At 40.0% G+C, this 15,879-nt stretch overlaps 1 protein-coding gene across 4 annotated transcripts in view; it reads left to right on the top strand.

The window, feature by feature from the left end:
* Positions 1-1,574: 1,574 nt before the first annotated feature.
* PI4KA (phosphatidylinositol 4-kinase alpha) overlaps positions 1,575-15,879 on the top strand; it is a 72,561-nt gene continuing 58,256 nt past the window's right edge. For 3 of the 4 annotated variants that reach the window (XM_032947062.2, XM_032947060.2, XM_032947059.2), the window contains exons 1-13: positions 1,575-1,735; positions 5,562-5,678; positions 6,362-6,455; positions 6,776-6,864; positions 10,138-10,207; positions 10,458-10,573; positions 11,457-11,600; positions 11,940-12,015; positions 12,400-12,548; positions 13,065-13,130; positions 13,441-13,540; positions 14,253-14,444; positions 15,612-15,712. In XM_032947062.2, the coding sequence (XP_032802953.1) occupies positions 1,625-1,735; positions 5,562-5,678; positions 6,362-6,455; positions 6,776-6,864; positions 10,138-10,207; positions 10,458-10,573; positions 11,457-11,600; positions 11,940-12,015; positions 12,400-12,548; positions 13,065-13,130; positions 13,441-13,540; positions 14,253-14,444; positions 15,612-15,712 (1,425 nt within the window). In that variant the 5' untranslated portion in view covers positions 1,575-1,624. The remainder of the gene's footprint in view (positions 1,736-5,561; positions 5,679-6,361; positions 6,456-6,775; positions 6,865-10,137; positions 10,208-10,457; positions 10,574-11,456; positions 11,601-11,939; positions 12,016-12,399; positions 12,549-13,064; positions 13,131-13,440; positions 13,541-14,252; positions 14,445-15,611; positions 15,713-15,879) is intronic. The other variant, XM_032947061.2, reaches the window with a different exon arrangement.

The raw sequence follows: 15,879 nt of genomic DNA, 5'->3' as shown, positions 1-15,879 counted from the left end.
AGGGTTGCCAGCCATTATTAATATTCATAAGGGTTGCCCAGTCATTCTGAATATTCATAAGGGCTGCCAATCCTTATGAGTATTCGTAAGAGTTGCCCACCCTTATAAATAATCATAAGAGTTACAGACCATTATGCATATTCATAAGGGTTGCCCACCCTCATGAATATTCATAAGCGTTGCCGCCATTATAAATATTAATAAGGGCTGCCCACCCTTAAGAATATTCATGTTCCCCACCATTATGAATATTAATAATGGCGACCGATCCGTGCTACTTCATGCATATGCAATCATAAACGTGTTTTGGAGTTTAAATCGCGTAAATATAAATGTGTCATTAAACCCGCCACCACCTGACACAGCCAATTAGTAAGGTTTGTCACATAAACAAAATGTGACAATTACTTTACAAGTTCAGCACACTCGGTGTTGTTGGAGAGTCAACCCGCAACATTTACAATTCCGAGTTCGACGTTTCGCTGGCGATTACATCCATGCGGGTTTAACGACCCCCCCTCCCAAAAAAACCCCTATACAGTTTTATGAATAAATCTTGACTTAAAGCTTTCGTGACTGCAGGAATTAATATCTATCTACGTGACTTCACCGAAAGACCCAAATAATATACTATTATGGATAATATCGGTCGCGAAAGACAAACGTGTTCAACCGATTAATATATTTAAAAAAAATCCATTTATCTTGACAAAAAGCTTTCGTGACTGCAGGAATTCATGTTCATTGTGTCTTTCGGTAAAGCCACGCAATTAGAAAAAAAATAATCAAAATATCACGACGTTTCGATCGCAACACAAGCAATCGTCATCAGGTGGTGTTACATTAACAGGTTAAATGTCTTTAAATTAATAGGTGAAATGATTCACTAACACAGCCACCGTTGCTCGTTTTCCTCGATGTGGCGGTGGCTCTGCGATCTTACATTGACATGCTAATATCTCACGATACAATCGCCACCTCCGCAGCTTCGTCGTAGTGGAGGTAGCTCTCCGATTTACCCGATCTTACATTGACATGCAAATTTCATCACAAGCCCCGCCCACTTCGCTTATGACACCGTGGGCTACGCCCATCTCAAACCCTCCTACGTCAGCAGTCCTCCTGCTGTGTTTGTTTCACACCTGATGACGATTGCTTGTGTCGCGATCGAAATGTCGTGATATTTTGATTATTTTTCTATCTACGTGGCTTTACCAAATAACCCAATGAATATGAATCCATTCATCGTTCAGACCAAAAAGCCGGATTGGACGCTTTGGCGCGGTCACGTGCTAACACAACGTCGCTTTTGTTTGGGCGCCATCTTAGGTAGGGGGTAACAAAAAAACCGCTTCCCCCACCCACCAACACCCATCCAGCCCCCACCACCTGCACCCCACCCACCCCCGGGCGCCTCGCGCTCGACCGTTTTGCATGGTCGATGACGTCACTAAGCCGCCAACCATGCCCCACCCCCCACCCACACACCCTCGCCTCACACACAAACAACTTACCCAACATGGCGCCGAGACGGCTTCACTTGCCCTCCCCCACCACCGTCGTCGCCCTCGCCCTCCCCCCCCTCACCCTCCAACCGTTCCCCCTCCGCTCGCCTTCGTCAGCGATGGCGGCTGCGGGTGGCGGCGTAATGGGAAGCGGCGACGGCTTTTACTTTAACACCGTGCTCAGCCTGGCGCGCTCCCTGGCCGCTCAGAACCCGGCGCCTCTCGATAAGGTTCGTCTTAAAGGGAGACCGCCCGCCCCCCCCCCCGGTTCGCTGACATCCTCACGGTCCGTGCTCGTACGTTGACAGCGTGGAGGTGAATGTGGGAGCCACGGTGCGGGTTGACGGCATCATCCATTGGTGGTTGTCCAAGCCAGGCGACACAAACGCTGAGGGGAACATCTTGGCCAGGCTTGACCGCGGTTTATTTTTTGTGTTTGTTTGTTAAACGGCAGCGGCTATTTATGTCACGTCCCTTTGGACATTATCAGCAGCGTTAACGTCAGTATCGCCATCGGCATTAATATCACCACCATGATCTGAATAAGCATTGCCGTCGTCAACTTAAATGTCGCCACGAATGTCATCATTAACATCAACGTGTGTGTGTATATATATCTCATTGTCGCCAGGTGCGAAATAAGTTAAAACATACGTCTCTCGTTGAAAGTATATCGACGTAAACATCGTCGTGACTTAGAACCTGCATCACCTCCAGCGGCACAGTGGCCCCCCCCATCTCCGTCGTCAGCGTCATGAATATTAAACTCACACCTTCGTTATCATTCGCATTACTCTTTTCATCATCTTGATCATCGTCCTCAATGTCCACGTTGGGTTCACCGTCATCACAGCGATTGGCTCAAGTGGCTGTACAAAGAAACCGCACAATGAATGATGCTGCGTCTCTTGATGCAGGAAACGCGCATGGCACTGGTCATATGCATATGCTGGGCCCTGCTCGGATAAAATAAATTGAAATTTATTTACGGAAGTGTCAATCCACTGCTGGATGAGGGTCTCGTGGATTTGACATAAGGGGCCGGCGATGAATGACGTCACGCACCTAGCGGGGGGGGGGCGATGTGTGACGAGGGTTTGAGAAATGTGACGTCACATCAAAATGCGCAACTTTAAATAAATATAGAATTGTTATAACAACACTAATTGTTATAACAACACTCCTACACCATCAGAGTGCAGCGCCACATTAAATACGCACTACAATGACAATAGTTTAAAGCGATTTGAAGCATTTGCTTAGCTCTTTCGGTAAAGTCACGTTGAAGGGAAACAATAAAGTAATAAAATATATATAAAACAATAAAAATTCTCACGACGTTTCGACCATAACACAAACGGTCGTCATCAGGTGTGTCGGTTTGCATAAATTTATTTATTTTTAAAGGGTTTATTTATTTATAAAAAACCGTCAGCGCCACGCGCAGCGATTTGGCAGTTTATTTAGAAGGACTAGTCCATCTATGTTCTGAAAAGAGGAGGGGGGGGAGACGAAAAATTAATGTATGCTGTCTGAAAGCCACCGTAAGCGTGAACAATCAATTAAGACCTGAAATGGTTTATCAAATCTTTCCAATGATTGCTAAGCCAGAATCCATCTCGGTTGAAATTGTCTCTGTGCTTGTATATGTGGATAGCCTCATGAACGAATCTCTCATGGAAGCCAGATGGCTTGCAAAGAACCTCTGTCTTGGAAAAGTCAATGTCATGTGAGCCTACTGAATTATAACAATGATCTGCCACGGCCGAGGTGTTGGTCCTACCGTGCTTAAGGTCTGCTTTGTGTTCACGAATGCGGTCCGAGACATGGCGTTTGGTTTCTCCAATGTAACTACTACCACAGAGGCAACTTAGTTTGTAGACACCAGTGTACTGTATGTCCGGAATCACATCTTTTACAGACGGAACCAGATCACGGATTTTATGTAATGTGTTGAAACGGACCTGGATGTTGTGTTTATTCAAGATTTTGGAGATCTTTTTTGTGATCCCCGCAATGTAGGGTAAAGTGATGGTTTTGAAAGGCTCCTCAAGGCTATCCACATATACAAGCACAGAGACAATTTCAACCGAGAAGATGGATTCTGGCTTAGCAATCATTGGAAAGATTTGATAAACCATTTCAGGTCTTAATTGATTGTTCACGCTTACAGTGGCTTTCAGACAGCATACATTATAAAAATTTCGTCTCCCCCCTCCTTTTCAGAATATAGATGGACTAGTCCTAAATAAACTGCCAAATCGTTGCGCGTGGTGCTAACGTTTTTATAAATAAATAAATGCGCCGTTTAAAAATAAATTTATGCAAACCAACACACCTGAAGACGACCGTTTGAGTTATGGTCGAAACGTCGTGAGAATTTTTTATTGTTTTATATATATTTTATTATTTTGTTGTTTCCCTTCAACGTGACTTTACCGAAAGAGCTAAGAATATGAATTACTGCAGTCACGAAAGCTTTAAATCAAGATTTGAAGCATGTTTTTTTTTCAAAATGGGGATATGGTTTTGGAGGGGGGGCGGCATTACTTTGTGACGTCATATTTGAGGGAGAGGGGTCTGACTTTTTGTGACGCCGTGTGATGAGGGGGCGGGTCAAAAATTGTCCAAAATCGCGTGACGTCATTTATGGATGGCCCCTAATTTACCAGTGCGGGTTTGTGATGGTGAGGCCCAGGTGTAGTTCACGTACCCCTAGCCACTAAGATTATCCATAGCCAGGAATTGAACTTTAGGTTGGTGGATTCATAGTGCAGTGTGCTAACCACAATGCCAGAGCTACAAACTGTCAGAGGAATGTGCAGTTTCCCCCCCTAAAGACTCTGGATCATCAAAAATTAATCAGAAACACAGGTCCCCAAACATATTCTGAGAATGTGAACGCTTTTCCGATTGTCCCACATGGTGCTTAGTGTTTGAAAACTGAATTGGCCCATGTATCTAGTTTCCTAAGCAAGAGGTATTTTTTTTTATTTAAAGCTTTCGTGACTGCAGGGATTCATGTTCTTGGTTCTTTCGGTAAGTCACGTAGAAGGGAAACAATAAAATAATAAAAATATAAACAATAAAATGATGACGACGTTTTGACCGCAACACAAGCAATCATCATCAGGTGTTGTTTTCACACTTTAGGTTGCGGTTTTCACACCTGATGATGATTGCTTGTGTTGCAGTCGAAACGTCGTGAGAATTTTATTGTTTTATATTTTTATTATTTTATTGTTTCCCTTCTACGTGACTTTACCGAAAGAACCAAGAATAAGAGGTATTTTATTGAACTGACCTATTTGGTGTGGAGCCTTGATAATGCTATATATACTGTACAGTATTTTGATCCTTAGTACCATGGGTCTTGATTATAGTGATAACATTACTATACAAAAACATTAAATGGCCAAACTTGTGAATCAATAATCTACCTGTACATGAGTTATTACAAGTTATTATGTACAGTATATCAATCATATCTTTAATTATCTTTATTTCTACACCAGTGTGATGTCCTTCCTGAGATGGATGGATCAGCAGACATGCTTAGATTATTCTGGTATTAAGAGAATGTATGAAATTACACTATTATAATTTGGTAAATATCACACATGCCTATGAAATATTTATCATTCAAAGCAAAGTCGGACTGAAAGGACTTAAATGTATTGCAACTATTTATATAATCAAAATCCATTGTGTTTCATTATGTACTTTAGATGTATCATTAACCTGCATGCACATTAAATTATAATTTATATTGTGGGATTCTTAGGAAAATTAAAGACACTAACAAACAATATTTTGGAATTGCCCTCTGAACATTGTCTGTTTCATGTGCAGTGTTATAATGTTTTCATCATTTTCATTATTGGAAGACAGTGACTTCCGTGAATCCAAAATAATACTTTAGCAATAGAAATTGTGAATATTCGGTATCACGACTGTGCAATATGCACTGCACTTAACAGACTTTCACATTTTATCGTATGGCTTTGTACGGTCTACAGTGCTTATGGATGTGCTGGTGTTGTTTTACATGTTCAGGTGCAAAAGGTGCTGGGCATGTGCCCATTGGATCAACAAGGGGTATGCCAGCTGGACCACCGGAGGAGGGATGCTGTCATAGCACTTGGGATATTTCTCTTGGAATCGGGTTTGCAGGTACAATAATCAGGCTTTCCTTCCGTCATCTTTTAGAGAGGATGGGGATGAATTAGATCTTTCCACCTCTTACTGTCTTGCTTTATGCTTTCTTTTAGTTGTCACCCTCTTAATTAAACATCACGCTTTACTGTGTTCACTCAGTTCATCTTTGGTCTTCCTCTGTTTCGCGTGCTTGTCTGTGTCATGTATTGTTCCGTATTATTTCCAGATCTGTTCAAGACGTGTCCAAATAACCGGAGGAGTCTCTTGAATCTTGACTATAAGTGTGATCATGTTATTACTTCATTTCTCATTTTCTGTAGTCTAGACACTCAATGTTTTTAATTACCTCATTTTTGTATTCTTAGCTCTTTTGGTAAAGTCACGTTGAAGGGAAACAATAAAATATATATAAAACAATAAAAAATTCTCACGTCGTTTCAACCGTTTGTGTTATGGTCGAAACGTCGTGAGAATTTTTTTTATTGCTTTATATATATTTTATTATTTTATTGTTTCCCTTCAACGTGACTTTACCGAAAGAGCTAAGAATATGAATTACTGCAGTCACGAAAGCTTTAAATCAAAATAAAAACTCATTTTTGTAGTTATTATTTTCAGGCGTACAGGTACAAATCATTACAAGGGGCTGTTGAAATGTTTTACTTTCAGTCTTGATATCTTATTTTTTTTTATCACAGCACAAAGAACACTTGGTTCCTTACCTACTGCAGCTGCTGAAAATGCTTCCTAATGTCCAATGGATTGAAGACTATGTTGGGAAGCGTGACAGAGGTGAACACTACATATATTTTAAACACATGATATCACGGAGCTCGCGGTGGTCACTGAAATTGTAAATATGAATAAAAGCTGTGAAATCTTGTAAATTACTATATGCGGGGAGTGGCCACCAACCCACCCTGACCTTTCTGTGCTTTGTGTTTTTTTTTCTGCGCATTGGCGGTGAAGTTTACCATTAATTACCATGCCAAAATCGTATTAAAAATAATAACTGTTCGCCATGAATTAGGCCAGTGTTTTAGTGATGAGCCATTTGGTTTCATGATGCCAATGGACTCGCTAATGTTGCACTGTAACTTCTGCCATTACAGAGAGGCTGCCCGTGGCGGAGTCATTTAGCTTTTGTTTGGTGACGCTCCTCTCTGATGTTGCTCAGAGAGATCCGCTCATTCGAGAGCAGGTGACAATTGATTGAGACGTTCCTGTAATATGTCGTGTCATTTCGTGAAACAATATAATTGCCTTATACATTTACTAATAGTCAAAAGTGGTTCAGTGAATCTGAATATTTTGATAGCCTCCTTAATTGTATGTCATTGCCCAATTCGCGTTGCTCTGAATAACCTGGTACGGTAATTGCTGTCGGTATGTTACTCGTGAATGCTATGTATTTCTGTAGCCAAAGCTTGATGGAGTACCGTAATTGTTCAAAAGTCAGCAATTGTTCAATTGCCAGTATGGAAATTTTATGTATCCTTAAAATTAATAAGAAGGTAGATTATTTGGATGATAGGGTATGCTATTCATTTAATCACAGTAATACAATGTCATGTATATCTAAACTATTGTGTAAATGTTTGGTAAAGTACATTTTTTTAGTTTATTTATTTAGTCACGTAGGTAGAAAAAGTAATAGATCACAACGTTTCGATCGCCGCACAAGCAGTCGTCTTCAGGTGAAAAAAAGAGGGGGAAATATACTGAGGCAGGCTGTTTATAAAGGTTAAAGATGGGCGGGGCAGCTAACGTTAAATGTAAGCTCGGCGCGGGCCGAGCTCGCCTAGGGTCCGGAAATTTGCTTGTAAATGTAAGCTTGGCGAGGGCCGAGTTCGGTGAAGGCCCGGAAATTTGGAAGTCGGCTAATATTGGCAGGTAGGAAGGGAACATCAAAGCAGTTTAAACTTTACCTGGTTGATCACGTCCTTCCAATGATTGCTTAATTTGTATCCATCTTCTCAGTTGAAGTTATGTCTGTGTTTATAAATCTGGATGGCTTCATGGACAAATCTTTGATGGTAGCCCGAAGGTTTGCAGAGTACCTTGGTCTCGGAAAAGACAATATCGTGTGAGCCCACCACGTTCAAACAGTGAGCAGCCACGGCAGAGGTATTGGTTCTGCCGTATTTCAAATCTGCCTTGTGTTCGCGAACACGGTCCGAGACATGTCGTTTCGTTTCCCCAATGTAACCGCTACCGCAGACACAACTTAGTCTGTAGACACCAGGGTATTGCATGTCAGGAATCACATTTATCACAGATGGGATCAAATCACGGATTTTGTGTACTGTGTTGAATCGAACCTGGATCTTGTGTTTGTTCAAAGTTTTTGAAATCTTTTTGGTAACCCCTGCTATTTTTCGATTTAAAGCTTTCGTGACTGCAGGGATTCATTTTCTTGGTTCTTTCGGTAAAGTCAAGAATATGAACCCCTGCTATGTATGACAAGATGATGGTTTTGATTGGGTCCTCAGATGGTTATCTCCCTATGGTTGGGGATACAGCTTTTGCGGATTGTGCGATCCGAATATCCATTCATCTTGAGGGCTTGGTGTACGTGCTGCAGTTCACTGGATAGGTGGTGCTGGTCGGAGATGCAACAGGCCCTATGGTGTAGTGTTTGGATGAGGGAATTCTTTTGGGCTGGATGGTGGTGAGAATCAGGCTTTAGATAGGAATCTGTGTGGGTGGCTTTCTGTAGATAGTATTTCAATGAGCCATCAGGTCCCTTCTCGATCAAAACATCCAGGAATGGTAGCTTCCCATCATTTTCCGCTTCCATGTTGAATTTGATGGATGGGTGTATGGAATTGATGTGGTTGAAAAATTGGTTCAGTGCTGGCAGGCCATGTGGCCAGATGACGAATGTGTCATCTACGTATCTCTTCCACAAGGAAGGACGTAGGGTGGATGTCTGGATGGCATCTGTCTCAAATTTCTCCATGAAAACATTTGCTACCACTGGCGATAAGGGAGAACTCATTGGGGTACCCTCATTTTGTTTGTAGAATGTACCATTCCAGGTAAAGTAAGTGTTGGTAAGGCAATCCCTCACCAAAGTTCGTGCATCAGGATTCAGTCCCTGTTGGACCAAGTCTTCAATGATTGCAATGGTGTCAGGTACAGCGACCTTGGTGAACAGCGAGACTACATCGAAACTGACAAGCAAATTATCTGGAGACAGTGAGATGTCCTTGATTAGAGAAACCAAGTGAGCTGATATTTACATTTTAAGACCTCCTTTGCCAGTAACAAGATATAGTAATAGGTTTTACCCTTTTAACTGGCACAAAAACTGACACCTTTATTCAAGGCATCATGTTTGCAATAACCACAACACAAGCAGTCAAAATGCAAACAAAAGAATACGCCAAAAGGCCTTTTGGCGTCTTCTGGTCCAACACCAGTGGAGACTCGGCTCTAAGAAAAGTCGTCTCGGGTGTGGACCAATCAAATTCAAGGACAGTGCAAATGATTATCAGAGTTGTCTCTTTTGTTTGCATTTTGACTGCTTGTGTTGTGGTTATTGCAAACATGATGCCTTGAATAAAGGTGTCAGTTTTTGTGCCAGTTAAAAGGGTAAAACCTATTACTACAAGTGAGCTGAGTTAAGTACAGCTGAGGTGGTCTTGCCTGTGAAAGGAAGCAGCGTCTGAGACAGAAATTGGGCCAGATTGTAGGTGGGCGAGTTAATGGTGGAGACGATAGGACGGAGCGGAGTACCTTCTTTATGGATTTTTGGAAGGCTATAAACTCTGGGTGGTCTAGCAGCCGAAGGTTTTAGAGAGAGCTGCTTGGTCGGTTCGATTAGAGAAGTCAAATTAGTGATGATATTGTTGGTTTTCGTAGCCAGGCAGTTGGTAGGATCTCTATTGATTTTGGTATAGCTGCCATCATTAAGAAGGTTCTGAATTTTGTTGTTGTAAGTGGTTTTATCCATAATGACAGTGGCATTGCCCTTGTCGGCTGAGAGGATGACAATTTACATTTACAAGCAAATATCCGGACCCGTAGCCGAGCTCGGCCTTTGCCGAGTTTACATTTATCATTAGCTGCGCCGACCATCTCTAAACCTTTATAAACAGCCTGCCTCAGCATATTTCTCCCTCTTTTTTTCACCTGAAGATGATTGCTTGTGTTGCGGTCGAAACGTCGTGATGTATTATTTTTTCTACCTACGTGACATTACCGAAAGAACCAAAGAGTATGGATTCCTGCAGTCACGAAAGCTTAAAATCAAGATTATTTATCTTCAGCAAATTTTTAATCTGTACAGATTTAAAGTATTAATTAATACAATTGTAGACACTGGCAATTTTTTTTGCGTATATCATAAATATTTAACCTTTTACTGCATTTAAATGTAATTACTCTACTAAAATAATCTATTGAAATGATTGGCAATGTATATTTTGAATGTTCTGTGATTACTCTTTTAACATGTTTATCATTTTAGATTCTGGAAGCATTACTTGATACCTTGCAAGAATTACTTCAAATTTGTGAGGATCCCCATAATGACAGAGGTGTGTTACTTTTTTAGCCTTCCATTTTGATGTAATAGTTTGTGAATTAAATAGAATATATGGTTCATGGTTCTTGGTAGGTTGTTGCAGTTGTGCTGCGTAACTCTCAGCATGTGGAGTTAAACGTCGGACATCATGCTGAATAGCACATGGTTATAATTTGAAAGAAAAACATCAGAGAGATCATTTTTTGCATGATTTTTTTTTATGGAATGATAGTAATGTGTTGTACATGTCCTTTTTTTTCCAGATGTCTGCCAGTATTCAGTGCCTTGCCTTATTGGCATGTCACGAGCATTTGGCCGTTACAGCAATGAAGATGATTCACTTCTTTCGAGGCTATTCCCGAAAGTGACCTTGCAATCGGTAACATAAATTTTATTTCCAACGCATCTGAGCTTGTTTCACAATTCTGTAGCAATAAATCTCAAATAAAACTATTGGACAGCCACATTACATAGCATGTACCATATCGCAAAAGGAAAGTTTGGTGATTCAGTGCCTGCAATTTGAATGACTCGTAGCGAATTAAAACCCAGTTCTAGATTTAAAGCTTTCGTGTCTCTGACCAAATTCGCGAGCACAAATCAGATTTGAAACACGGCAGAACGAATTCTTCTGCCGTAGCTGATCACTGTTACAACACTGTGGGTCATCACGATATAATTTTCTCCGATACCAAGGTTCTTTGCAAACCCACGGGTTTTTATCAGAGATTTGTTCACGAGGCAATTCAGATTTACAAACACAGACACAATTTCAACCGAGAGGATGGTTTCAAATTAAGCAACCATTGGAAAGATCTTCTGAAGCAAACCAAACATTAAACTAATTTTCAATGGTACAGTATATTTTTTCAAGTAGTGGTATCCCAAACTTTCGCAGCTGCTTAAATTCCCTTTTCACACCATCAATATGTAAACTCCCCCCTCCCCTCCCCCCTCGCCGACCTGCACATGTTCACCCCCTCTACACCGTTGATCATACTAAGTCTGCCAATTAAATGCTAATTTTTATGCTAATTCCTTTGTCAAGGTGCTCTGTTTCTTCTCACACAGCTTAAAGGTCGTGGTCTGAGCTTGGATGCTGTGTTCACTCCAGCGCTGTTTTCTAGACAGTCTGGTCCCTTCACCTGATGAAGGCCACTTGTGTTGTGGCCGAAACGTCGTGATTTTTGTTGTTTTATTTTTTACCTACGTGACTTTACCGAATAAAACCCAGTTAATCGATAGCTAATTTGTTCCTGCAGGTGGCACAAACAACAGATCCAGATGCTATTCGGAGGAGATCTTTCCACGATTTCCGCTCCATCATGCCCTCATCATTGATGCAAGCCTGTGGGCCAAGTGATAGCCTCCGACGAAATGTAAATAGCGTCGCCAGCTTTGCGCAGGTGAGTAAAAAATTTGATAACATAGTGTTTATATAATTGACACCTAGATTTCACACATTGATTTCAATAAAATTGTCAAATTATGCTGTTCAGTTACACATTTACAGTTGTGAATTCATTTGAAAACTGAGTGAGCAATTGATTTAGATTAAGCGGCAGGTGCTGCCGTTCATTAATGCATGTTTACCTTAAAAAAATAAGGAACGCTGTACGAATGAACTATAGTAGATGGGATTCTAATTTTAATAATAGATTTCATTTTTATATATTTTAACATTGTGAAAATGTAATTTTCTTTTTTAATTAACGATTTTATGTTGGCTCTGGTTTTTTTGTCAGTTTCAACTAAGTCCAGAAAAGGGTGGCAGTCAGATGCCAAGTTCCCCAGGCTATGCCACACTACAGTACTGGGAAGGTATGTTTTCATCCGTATTACTGTATTTACTTGTAGTGTGCTGATTGATCAATTACAGTTTTGTTCTTACACTTATGACAACGTACGAAAATGCATTTCTGTAGGAATTTATTATTTTTTGTGAAAATTGTACGTAAATGTTTTACGTAACCCCTGCTGTCACGTGAAGCTGTTATAGTCACAATAAATATTTTTTCATTATTATTTAAACATTTGTATTTAAAATAATTAATGCTTTATTGTATTCTTAAAAAGCATTTTCACAAACCTGTATCTTAGATAATGACATGTTCTTCAAATGTATTTCAAATATCTTTAGTTTCTAAAGTTACTATGGTAAATAATACGATCTCTTGAATTGCTGCTTCTCTAATCTCTTTACAGGTGCGTCATATAATGATGCGCCAGTGAATGACCCGGACTTTTACTTCACCGTCCTAAGTTCTAGCTTCTCCACATCGCCTCTCAACACAAAAGACACCTGCCAACAAATGGACACTCCGATTCTACTGCTAAAGAGACTTTTGGACATGGTCTGTGTATTTAAAACTTCACGTTTTTACCCAAGGATTATGGTTCATACCAACTAATAATCCAGAAAATACATGTTTGCCGTTGTCTAGCATGCAAATAAAGCAGAGAAGATACAATTATACATTCATTATACAGTAATAGGTAACTGATCTGTGCTATTTTGAAATCTCTTAGTTAAATGGGAATAGATTGAGATAGATTTACCGTTTTCATCCAATTCTAAGACATTCAGTAAAGTGAGAGCACCTAAAACTTGTGACCAGTGTTAAAGTTATTCAAATTTGGTTACACAATAGATTATAATACGCACCTCCATACTTTGCTTTGAAATACAGAGGTAAAAAGTGTATCATATAATCCAGAGCATATCGTCACATCTGTAACCTCATGGATCCACTTACAGAAGAATGGTTATATGAAAGAAATAGCATTCTGTATTGCAGTAATTTCTGGTAAGATAGAATATTTCAAATAAATTTCGACATTTTCTAATTATTAATTGTGTGTGTTCGCAGGTAAAACGCTTGGTCAATGACAACATGCTCAGAACTCTGGACAAGATTTTACTTGAAACAATTGATGTAGGTATTCATTTATATTGAAACACAAATTATTTCATTTTACTCTGTGGACAAAGATAAGTTAATATATTCTTGTATTGATGTATAATGTGAAATAAATGTTGGGTTATATACTTGTCAATATACATTTACAAAGTGGTAGTTATCGCACACTAATTTTAAACTTGTTATAATGTGGCATAAAGTTGTCAAGACTGTTTTTAGACATTTAAACCAGAAACATTGCATTGCACTTCTGGCTTTTTGAATGTAATCAAATGACCGTACAACATTTTTGTTGGTTAATTTTACATTTTTCCATTTATTGCAGTGTAACCCATCAACATACCTTTACTACAGAAACTTCAGTAACATCCTTTATGTAGCAGCTTTCAAGATGCTCAGGGACACCCTTTTAAACTGTTTGAAAGGTAGGAACCTTGTATGTTATGCGGCGGTGACAATATGATTGCGTTATCACACTTTGCCAATTCACAGCTGCATAGAGGCTACTCTACGTAACGCCTTATATGTCATGGGGGTTTGTTCCTTATGTGAGTCAGTGCAGGTTGGTAAATGTGGCTTCCAGGACCATTTCAGATATTGCCCATTCTATAAAATAAATTAACTCAGATTCACAAGTTCACACTGTAGTGTGCTTACTACTGCACGACTACCACCCACTGATACTACCATGTTATTTTGTACAGCTTTCTGAAAGTGCTTTATTTCTCCATCTACTATGACTTTTGTAATGCTACTAGGACACTAGGTATTTTCATTGAGTTTTGGTCAAGGTTTGTAAGATATTCAGAATGTAACAAGGGTGGTAAAGGTGCAGCACTGCAATTGCTTGCCACTTTTGATGGAAAGGCCTCCACGAAAGGGAATTCTAGAGAACCCCTTTAGAGGGTATGTGGCATTCTCTTTCAAGCTGGCCAAATGTCTTAACTTGAGCCAGCTCTGATCATTGTCCCAGCCACCTCACCACATGTGACCTACCGATCACCAAACTATATTGAGGATGACGTAAAGAATATTCTTGGATGAAAATTTCAGTTTTGTAGTATTGTATTTTTCATGGGAGTTTAATTGTAAATTATTTTATGAATGTTTTTCAAGCTTATTTTTTTCTTTTCACAGATCTGCCTTCAGTATTTGTGAAGGAGGTACATGACTTTGTTTTGGAGCAATTCAACAGCAGCCAAGCAGAGTTGCAGCGAATGCTGCACGATGCCGATCGGCCTCATGGGGAGTCGAGCTCACTCAAGCTCCGCTGCCAGGCAAATGCTGCCTGTGTGGACCTTATGGTGTGGGCGGCTAAAGATGAACAAGGTACACGCAGCAGGACTTATTTACAGCCCTTAGTCAATCCACTGATGCGTGAAGGCCTCCCTAGGCTGTGTCAGTCAGGGCAGTTGTTTGAGATTTTATGTTACCATGTCGGTCAGTGTAAGTGGGTGAAGGGAGTGTTCAGGACCAGATATCAGTCGCCACTTACGTTAGCCATGGCTCGGCATCAAGCTCATGTGGCGAGGTTAATACTGCAGTGCACAAACCACTGTTGCTGCTTCACTCCTATACAGCAGCAGGATGTTGCTTTTTCAAAAGAATGGGTATTCAATAAGAATTGGCCCTGTAGGTGATAGTTTTTTCATTGGGCCAAAAATGTGTGAAATGAGTCGACCGATTATGTAAGTGTCACCCTTTGCAGATTTCAGTTTAAACTGGTCTCATGCAGTAAATGAGGTCATACAATGACTGCAGGGATGGACACTATTTTTAAAGATATGGATAATAGAATTTTTGATCATTGTTTTAGAGAATTCGTTTTCAATTCCAGTAATCATAGAATCGATCATTACTTTTGTAAAACAACTTAAAAAGCATTGCTAAGTTGATAGGAATGCTAAATGACTGAAATTTAACTTAACCTATTTCAGATATCTATCAATGTACACTTGTTGATGTTATTTTTTTGTCATCAGATGCTTTTACTGTCATTGAGGTAACATATGTACGGGGGGCCTATTTTTTGTAAAAGAATGACACTTAGGCCCATATTCTTAGTCAGGGCTCGACTCATGCTTGGCTCTGGCTCAAATGGGTGAAACCTGAGCTGAGCCACTTGAGCGGCCACGTCAGAGCCAAGGTGCGACTTAGAATGCAGCCCAAAAGCTTACCAAATGTGTGGTTATGCTAATTCTTCCTTGTAGTCCTTTTATAAATGCATTGTTACTACTGCTCATGTTTTCATAGTTGATTTGTATTTCTTTCTGTCGCTTTTTGTTGGATTGTACTTTGTATTGTTCGACGTTCATGCCCAATGTTGTTTGCTCCAGTATGCTGGGAGCTTATTGAATTCAGAAACACACGGGTACGGTCTGAAAAAAAACGTCTGAAAGTTCAAAATTGTTTTGGGGTAAGTTTTCAGTAAAGTAACAAGAATGAGTTTGTATCAACGTGAAATATCGATTTTGAAAACTTTCAATCTTTCTTCAGGTGCTGAGACCCTTTGTGTCAAGTTGTCTGAGAAATTACAGACAAAAACATCCAGCAAAGTGATTGTGGCACACATGCCTCTGTTGATCTGCTGTCTGCAGGTATGGTCTTTTAGGAGGAAAATTGTGAAAAAACGTCTATGTTCTTCGATTTCATTTAAAAAACACGACACATGCTCAACGTCATAAAGAACTTTTGTAGACTTATTAATTACTCTACAAAGTTGCACTGACAAATAATATGTACATCAGTATGCCTCTAGCATGTG

Source organism: Petromyzon marinus, chromosome 5, assembly GCF_048934315.1.
Source record: "Petromyzon marinus isolate PM22_M1 ecotype Great Lakes invasive population chromosome 5, UKy_Petmar_22M1.pri1.0, whole genome shotgun sequence".
Classification (NCBI taxonomy): Eukaryota; Metazoa; Chordata; class Hyperoartia; order Petromyzontiformes; family Petromyzontidae; genus Petromyzon; species Petromyzon marinus.
The sequence above is the reverse complement of the archived record's forward strand: the minus strand, read 5'-3'. Positions and strand labels throughout refer to the sequence as shown.